This window comes from Sus scrofa, chromosome 7, assembly GCF_054392235.1.
Source record: "Sus scrofa isolate SSC_HxYL_T2T_F1_AM1 chromosome 7, Sscrofa_HxYL_maternal_Yorkshire_Landrace_v2.0, whole genome shotgun sequence".
Taxonomy (NCBI): domain Eukaryota; kingdom Metazoa; phylum Chordata; class Mammalia; order Artiodactyla; family Suidae; genus Sus; species Sus scrofa.
Window position 1 is genome coordinate 84145988 of NC_139389.1, and position 8936 is coordinate 84154923.

The 8936-nt window shown below is 41.9% G+C and overlaps 1 protein-coding gene across 2 annotated transcripts; it reads right to left on the bottom strand.

Moving 5' to 3' along the window:
- Positions 1-460: 460 nt before the first annotated feature.
- On the bottom strand, positions 461-8569 carry NGDN (neuroguidin). Of its 2 annotated transcripts, none has more exon segments than NM_001244788.1 (11): positions 461-630; positions 1084-1141; positions 1281-1437; positions 2566-2734; positions 2822-2945; positions 3189-3241; positions 3322-3406; positions 3634-3771; positions 7440-7511; positions 8115-8174; positions 8529-8569. In NM_001244788.1, coding segments are annotated over 11 exon segments (948 nt in total). In that variant the 5' UTR covers positions 8541-8569; the 3' UTR covers positions 461-610.
- Between the last annotated feature and the right edge of the window lie 367 nt (positions 8570-8936).

The following is an 8936-nucleotide window of genomic DNA, read 5'->3' on the forward strand; positions in this document are numbered from 1 at the left end:
TGCTACTTTAGGAAGAAAATAAAAGCATTAGAGAAGTAGAGGCAAGAGTAACTCTTGGTGATGAGGAAAGGGTCTATCTGGCTTTCAATTACAGTCAAGCAGGAAAGGAGGTTTCCTGAACCACTAATGCCACCTGGTGGCCAGCAAGATAAATTAATAAATCTTAAAATCTATATATTCCGGATTATCTGTATTACCACTATGACAACATATACAGGATTTGGGAAAATGTGGGGTTGAAAGAGTGGATTATGCTACTCTAATCTCTTAATATTTTTTGGTTAAATAGCCAATTTCTAGTTTCTGTGAAAATATATTATCAGAGAAAACCATATAAAACCAACTTTCTCATTCTCCCCAAAATCTCATCTTTCCCTTTTCCATCACCCTCTCATCTCACCAAAAACACCTGATACCCAGTGATTCCATTCATACAATACATGTGCAAAAGGGGCTTCAATTTAAAAGTAAAATCAATTTTATTAATAAACATCTTTCCACATGTCCAGAGCAAATTAATTAATGAATTCCAAGGGAAAAAACACACATACAGTGAAATTAGAAGTATCCCAGGATGACAAAAAATAGACATAAATATGTACACCCATAATCACCGCCGCCTCCGAAAACCTGAAAGGAAGGGAAACCAAGAATGAGGTGAAGGACAGCTGGAAAGCAGAAGGGACAGAAAAAAGGACATCTAGAGAGAAGGGTCCAATAGGAGTAGCTCCTCTTGGCAGTACTCTCTATATTCTCCCAGGACAAAAGATTACAATTAGGAAGGAAACTGAAATGGGATAATGGTTCTTTCAAGTGACACTTTTATAGTTACTTAAGGAAGCCTGAACAAGAGCTATAGGATCTTCAGAGATAGAATCCAGAAATCTCTTGTGAATGATGCTGATTTTTCAGCTTGGGAAAGAAAAAAAAAAACAAAGGCCACACCTTGAAAGAGATTAATGCCCAGTATGTTAGAGACACTATAGGGGTTGGTAAGACCTAAGATGGCAAAGCCAGAGTTGGCATCTCCATTTGTAAACCCCATCCTGCACCTGATCACCCAAATCCTAGCCATTCACTGACCTTTTTTCTTCCGACCTTTCTTGGGTATCTTCTTCCGCCTCTTAGTAAGATTCTGATCCTGGAGACACAAAGAGAAGGGAAGGAATGGAGTGTACTTCCATGTGTTGATGTCACTCCCCAAGTTCCTCACGGTAATGCCACGTACACTGAGCTGAAATGCAAGAAGGTGGCCTCCCACCCTTGCATCAGGACCTCACCTCATCAAGATGAGGGGTTCCTCCTGTCAAAGCACTGATGTCACTGAAGTGTGTGAGGGAATGAAGTTGTGAGCTCATGATACTTGCTCGTTTTCGCCGTCCTTTCTCTCGCTTACTGACACTTAAACGCACCATCATGCTCTCCTCATAGTTAATCCTGCCAGAGAAATACAGACACGGTTTCTGGCATGCTCAGTCCATACAGGCAGAAAGCTGCAGCCAAGCACCAGGCCCAGGCATTTACTTACCGTTTGTTCAGTCAGTCACAGCAGGTTAACATGGTATTTAGTGAGATGACAATCAGTGCTCCTCAATGAAATGTTCTTTGTGCTAGAACCTCCCTCCTCCCCAGAGATGAACTCACAGCCCATCCATATAATTATTTACACCATGGTTATCAGAAAACTGCTGTCTCACCTCCATAAGCAGGATGCCCTAGACGGGCCCTCTCACTCAAATCTGTCAACTGTAGAGATGACCACCTGGGCAAAGTTGATGAGTCTGTGTTCAAGTTACAACCGCTTTTCTACTTTCTCCCCTGAACTTACCTAGCTCTCTCCACGCTGTTATAAAAACCTGACTTCCTTGCCTTCTGCACAACATTAAGAGCTGTGATAGTGAAACAGAATTTTAAAGCCCTACTAGATAGAATTGCATATATTTATCTCCAGGTAGCATTTGCTTAGCCTCAACAGTTGAGGAAAATTAAATTAAAAAAAAAAAAAAAAGACACATACCCCTAGTTTTATATTCCACTTTTTTTTTTTTTTTGTCTTTTTGCCATTTTTAGGGCCGCTCCCAGGCTAGGGGTCGAATTGGAGCTATAGCCTCCGGCCTACGCCAGAGCCATAGCAACACAGAATCCGTGCCTCGTCTACAACCTACACCACAGCTCACGGCAACGCCGGATCGTTAACCCACTGAGCAAGGCCAGGGATCGAACCCACAACCTCATGGTTCCTAGTCGGATTCGTTAACCACTGCGCCACGACGGGAACTCCTATACTCCACTTTTTAAATAATGTGGGTTCTCTTAGAATCAGACTTCTCTTAGAATCATACTCATTCAAAGCAAAAGAACAGATCTCCACAGCATACAAAACAATTTCTTTCTTTTAAAAAATGTAAACGACTCTTTCTGGTTGCCGCTTCCAGCAGCTTAAAGCAGAATCTCAGTACCCAGACCAAGGACTGAACCTGGGCCGCAGCGGTGAAAGCACCAAATCCTAACCACCACACACCAGGAAACTCCCACAAAACAATATCTAACTGTAAGAACTCGGACCTGTGTTGATCCTCCTGGCTCTGGCGAGTAACATGAGGATGTCGAGCATCACGAATTTCCTCTGGGGCATCTGAGTACTGCTCCTTTAGTTCACGAATGACAGAGCTGCTCAATGCCCGTCTCTTGGCTCGTTCTAGGCGCTTCTTCTCCCGCTCAGCTTCTGTTTCATCTATGCGATAAAAATCAGCAAGGGTTATCCCAGAACAGAGAAGAGAAACACAATTCATGGTGAGAAGGCAGCAGCCACAGTTCATACCATAATGCACTGGAACCAAGCGTGGGGGAACATATTTCTTAGCTATCGCTTTTCCAGATTTCTTCCCTGAAGCCCCAGACTGGCCTTCCTCTGCTTCATCTTCCTCTTCATCCTCAGAGTTCAACTACAAAATCAACATAATGTCCACAAACTTAGCAAGTGTTAGTCACACAAGCAATAAGAAACCCCAAAGCTAGAGTACCTGGGGAGGTGGGACTATGAACAAAAAGGAGAAAGGGGAATCTCACATTCAACATCCTAAGGCACAAGGTGGGAATCAACAATGAAGTAGTAAGAGAATCCAGGGAGGTCCAGGATCACAAGGCTCATTCAGGCTCAGATCCCTCAGGACAATGGAACCTCTTACCTTGCTCATCATATTGCTGGGATGAGGCTTAAAACGGAGTGGGTCATTCTCACCTAAAATAAAAGACCCAAGAGATTTTACAGGATTTGGAACTTTATGAATGACCCCTCCCCACAAAGCTCCCCCGACTTACTGAGGCTGCCTGTCACTGCAGTCTTGACCAGTTTGTCAATTTGATACTTCAGTTTTTGGTCCAAAGGACGAAGCTTTTCCAAAACCTATAATATAGTTAAACAGGATTACATGTCCTTCTTAACATGAAGCAAACCCCAAAGTCTCTACATTAGAGATGCCAGATAAAGCAAAACAGGCACAAAGCAGAGCAAATGAAGACAAATGCTTTCTTTCATTTGCTTTCCTCCCTTAAATGAGAGCTATAGTATGATGGTCCTAGAGTTCAGAACTTAGAAACCTAAAACTCTTTAAGGTGCCAAATGCTTCATACCGTGCGAATCTCCACCAGTCTCAAAACTGCAGCATGTCCCTGAAGAGACCCTCCTGAGGCTTTGTGTAGGATGAGATGGCTCAAATCCATAAGGTACATGAGCAACAGCTGATCTTTCACTTCCAAAAGGCTGAGACCCTGAGTTGAACAAAACAGTGAGACATGCAAATTCGGTTCTAACCAGAGAATGAGGAAGAGAGCCTAGGGCAAACAGGATAATTTTTTCCAAGTTCAAATTTTTCCCCTATCACTTCACATAAGGTATCTGGAGTAGTCTCAAGGAAGTCGCTGTACCTAAAATGGCCACCACAGAGAAAATTATGCTAACATCACAGAAACAAAACTCAGAGAATTACTGGAAGACAGTAAGAGCAAGAAAATCAGGAGTTCCCGTTGTGGCGCAGTGGTTAACGAATCCGACTAGGAACCATGAGGTTGCGGGTTCGATCCCTGCCCTTGCTCAGTGGGTTAACGATCTGGCGTTGCCGTGAGCTGTGGTGTAGGTTGCAGACGCGGCTCGGATCCCGAGTTGCTGTGGCTCTGGCATAGGCTGGTGGCTACAGCTCCGATTCAACCCCTAGCCTGGGAACCTCCATATGCCGCGGGAGCGGCCCAAGAAATAGCATCAACAACAACAACAACAGACAAAAAGACGGAAAAAAAAAAAAAAAAAAAAAAAGACAAGAGCAAGAAAATCAATAAAGCATCCCCTGAAATGACTATAGCAAGGTTTCTCAAACTCAGAGCTATTGACGTTTGGGGACAGATAATCCTTTGTTGTTTAGCGCTGTCTGGGCAGTAAGGATGCTGAGCAATACCCCCAGCCTCTACCCATTGATGCCGTCCCCCAAGTTTTGACAACCCAAAATGTCTCCATACAGTGAATTTTAAATTAGTTTAACCAATAACTGATTTTATCCCCATACAATAGAATTACATGATACAAGTAAGAACAATGATCTATACAAACTGACATGGAATTAATTCTATGTCGATACACTTTGTACATGGTGTAGAAACCGTGTAGAAAGTTTGAATAATGTGGTTTCAATTAATGGGACACAGTATGATATGTGCATTTTATATATATAGAAAGATGTCTGAAAGATAACACAATTAACAAATGCTATCCTTGGGGATAGAGACAAAGGAAAAACTGGAGTACTTGTACTGTAAAAGTGCTTTTCTATCAAGCATGTATAACTTTTATAATAAACGAAAGAAAAATGAACTTCAGTGGTTATCTCAGAATTTAATTACATTGGTTTTTCTTGTGATTTTATGCATCTTCTAAACTTTCTAAAATTAAGTGTCTCACACTTACTAGCAGAAAATCCTAATTTATTATTTTAAATAAAAAAAGTTACATGTGTAAGCAGACTTACAGTTTTTTTAAAAAGTCACCGTGACTGAATAAAATGAAAATGAAAAAGACCACAGCCTGTGGGAGACCTATTTCAGACAGGTTATATACTCTACCTAAAATTACACAGTTATAGGAGTACAGCTGCGATTCATACTCAGTCTGACTCGAAAAACCAAGCCCTGGGCATCTTTAAATCAACATGCTAAGCTCTTGCGATCAATGCTAGCATGACACAGGAGGACAAGGAAAGGATTTAAAGAGAGACAAATCAAGTTTAACTTTGAATTAGGCATTCAATAGTCAAATAGTGGGTAAATTATTACCTCAGTCTCCTTTCCTTTCTTTTCCTGCCCACAAAAGTAATTATGAGGCTCAAATAAGATGTGAGAGCACTTTGTAACCAGTAAAGCACCTACTAAAAGTCTTCGATCCTGAAAGTTAATAAATATCTGTTCAACAAACATATAGTGATCTAAAATACAAAAGAGCAGCCCAACTCAAAAAGGTGTTAGAATGGATCAAAGCATGGCACTCAGAAAAAAAGACAGCCAAGAATTTGAGAAATAGGCTCTTCTGACATGCTTGGGCACTGTCAAGTTCAAAATGGGTTACAAGTGAATGAGAGAAAAACAAGGAATAAAAAGCAAAGATTGAAAAATGAGAAACAAGGAGTTCCCGTTGTGGCTCAGTGATTAACAAACCCGACAGTATCCATGAGGACTCAGGTTCTATCCCTGGCCTGAACAGTGGGTTAAGGATCTGGTGTTGCCATGAGCTGTGGTGTAGGTCGCAGACGTGGCTCAGATCCCATGTTGTGGTGGCTATGGCACATGTCCGCAGCTACAGCTCCAATTAGCTCCCTAGCCTGGGAACATTCATATGCTGTGGGTGCGGCCCTTAAAAAAAAAAAAAAAAAAAAAAAAAAAAGGTGTGTGTGTGTGTGTGTGTGTAGGGGGGGGGGGAACATGACAGGAAAGGTCAGGAGTTCCCATTGTGGCTCAGTGGTAACAAAACTGACTAGTATCCATGAGGATGTAGGTTGGATCCCTGGGCTCACTCAGTGGGTTAAGGATCTGGAATTGCCGTGAGCTGTGGTGAAGGTCAAAGACTTCTCAGATCCCATGTTGCTCTGGCTGTGGCGGAGGCCAGCTCTGCAGCTCCAATTCCACTCTGGCCTGGGAACTTCCATGTGCTGCAGGTACGGTCCTAAAATGCCAAAAACAAAAAAAGTCAACTAAAATGAATAATGAGGAAAAAAAGGCAAATGAAGATACATCAAAAATTCACTTAGCTATCGTTCTAAAACACAAATCTGCTATAAATCTCATGCTTAAAAATCCATCAATGATTTTTATTAATGATAATGATTTTCATATTTCTGTTGAATATTTTGCTTAAATATTTTAGGAGAAAGCTCAATACACAAAATAGGTAACACCCAAATTTTCCAGTTCAAGCAGGTATGAGGGATCCAGAGACCTTCTATATTGCCCCGTACCCAGTGATTCCCTGAGAAGGTTCTACAAGATCTAAATTTGAAAACTACCATATTTAATTTTAAGATACACATCATCTTGACATTTTGACATCCCTGAAGTCAGGATACATCTTTAAATCAATGATATCTTAGCATTATGGCATAGATTAAAGAGCAGCATTTTTTTCTTAATATATTAAGTGATATATCCCCAATTAACAGTATTTTAAATTAAATGAAATACAACAGTAACTCCTCAGTTGGCTTACAAAGCACTTTACACAAAATGACTACTCTTCCAGTTTTATTTTCTTACCCTTTCCACCCCAACACACACAAAATGTACAGCCAACCACCCTACATGACTTACCTCCTTTCCCAGAATATCACCATGCTTTTACGTCTTTGTAAATTTGCACACGTTGTTTCTTTCTGTCCCTCTGACTCCCATTTATTTCTCACAATTCCATTACCTCTTTTGAAACGCCCTAACTTCCTTTGCTCCTCTGGTAATTATTTAACCTCACTCCTCAGCCTGCACAGCCGCTCATCATGAGTCAACATGACTGCTACCGCTTATACCTATTGCTTTCACCTGCCTCCTCTACTAGACTTCAGCACAGAAACTGGATTTTACTCATCTTCGAAGCTCCAGCACTTAGGACACAAAAGATACTCATTAATCTACAATGGAAAGAACTGCTGAGAACATCAGGTCAGGAGTTCCCATTGTGGTTCAGTGGGTTAAGGACCCAACACTGTCTCTGTGAGGATGTGGGTTTGATCCCTGGCCTTGCTCAGTTGGTTAAGGATCTGGTGTTGTCATGGCTATGCCTTAGGCCCCAGCTGTAGCTCCAATATAACCCCTGGCCCAGGAACATCCATATGCCCAGGTGCAGATGTAAAAACAAAACAAAACAAAAACCATCAAGTCAAAGGATGCTTGCTCTTCAATTGTCTTACCTTTTCTGTAGGAAAGGCCTTAGCTTGAACTTTTTTGGTCAGGGCTTGCACTTGTGCAGTGACAGCTATCACCTGAAATTAATCCAAACAAAACAACTGACTAGAATACATCAGGTCATCTCTGTGAGCTGTGAAGGGCAAAAGCTAAACAATGCCACCTAAAAACTATCTGGAACACTGCCTAAAGTACATCACTCTCTTATTTTCAGTTCTGGGAAAACAGAAGAAACAGCTTTTGATACTTCTTCAAAAGACAGAAAAAACTTTCTACTTCTTTAAAAAGGTAAAGAGACCATCTTACCAAACCATGGGAAAGGGATGAGAACACTGTAGCTTTGTACAGACTGAACTTTAAATACATAGAATTATATAAAAGTATATTATCTGGGCACTCAAATGGTAAACTATATCACCTCTCTCAGTTTCCTTAGCTATAAGAACAAAAGAAACTGATTCATTTGCTTTTTTCCTGGAGTTTTTGTATTCTTTCAGAGGCAGAAATCAATTACTTTTCATTGTAGCCTGAAAAGGTTTGCATTAAATCATTTTGCTCTTATGGTATTTGGTTATTCAAACATACGCTCCCAAATCACCAAAGTTTAGAAGTGAGGCACACAAAGTCAAAGCTCATCAGTGACTAATACTAATCTATTCCAAAGGGGTGCCATTACTCACCTGTTCCTGAAGGTTTTTCAAAAGTGCCACAGCATTTGGCAGGTCCGACTCCAGCACCTCCTACCGAAGGGAGAAAAAAGAAAAGCCATTCTTTCCTTAGGATTATAAGACCTGACGTCTGTGGTGGAAAAGTCCCCTCTCTCCTTCAAACATCCCAGACTTCCTGCCTTCTCACTGTGGTATACAAGCAGCCTCGCCTCACAGCCGGCCGGCCCCTCACGTTACTGGAAAGAAGCTGTAACCCCCAACCCCGTCTCCCTATTACTGTTTTTGTCCCGCTGTGGCAGGAAGAACGCCTCCCTGAAGCAACTTTCATCACCACGCTTCCCTCGCGTCAATAATTTGCCTCAAACCACTGCGGGGAAAAGAAACGTCCACAACAGCAAGCCTAGGAAGGATACACACGACACTTACCGGCGCCGCCATCTTCACAAAACCCGCCCCTTCCGGAACCGTACTTCCTGAGAGCTGATGTCTTGATGGACTTAACTGGCTTGCAAATCTAAGCCAATAGGAATGGGGGCTCTCTTACTTCCGGCCCGAACAGGATGTACGAGAGGAAGGGCCGGGACCGGCCAATGAAATAGAAGAACTGGCTAAATTCGTCAGACTTAGGAGGTGCTCTCACCACTTAAAGATGCTCTTGGAAAGAAGCGTTTGATTCGTAGATTGAGTAGACTGATTGGAGCTAAGCCAATAAAAACTGAGAAAGTGATTGATTGACTGTTGGAAAGGTCCAATAAAAAAAGGAGTTAGTTGCGCGAGCTGAGAGCGTATTGGCTCCTGAATGCCGCAGTACCCGGACTCTTTTCCCGATGTTTC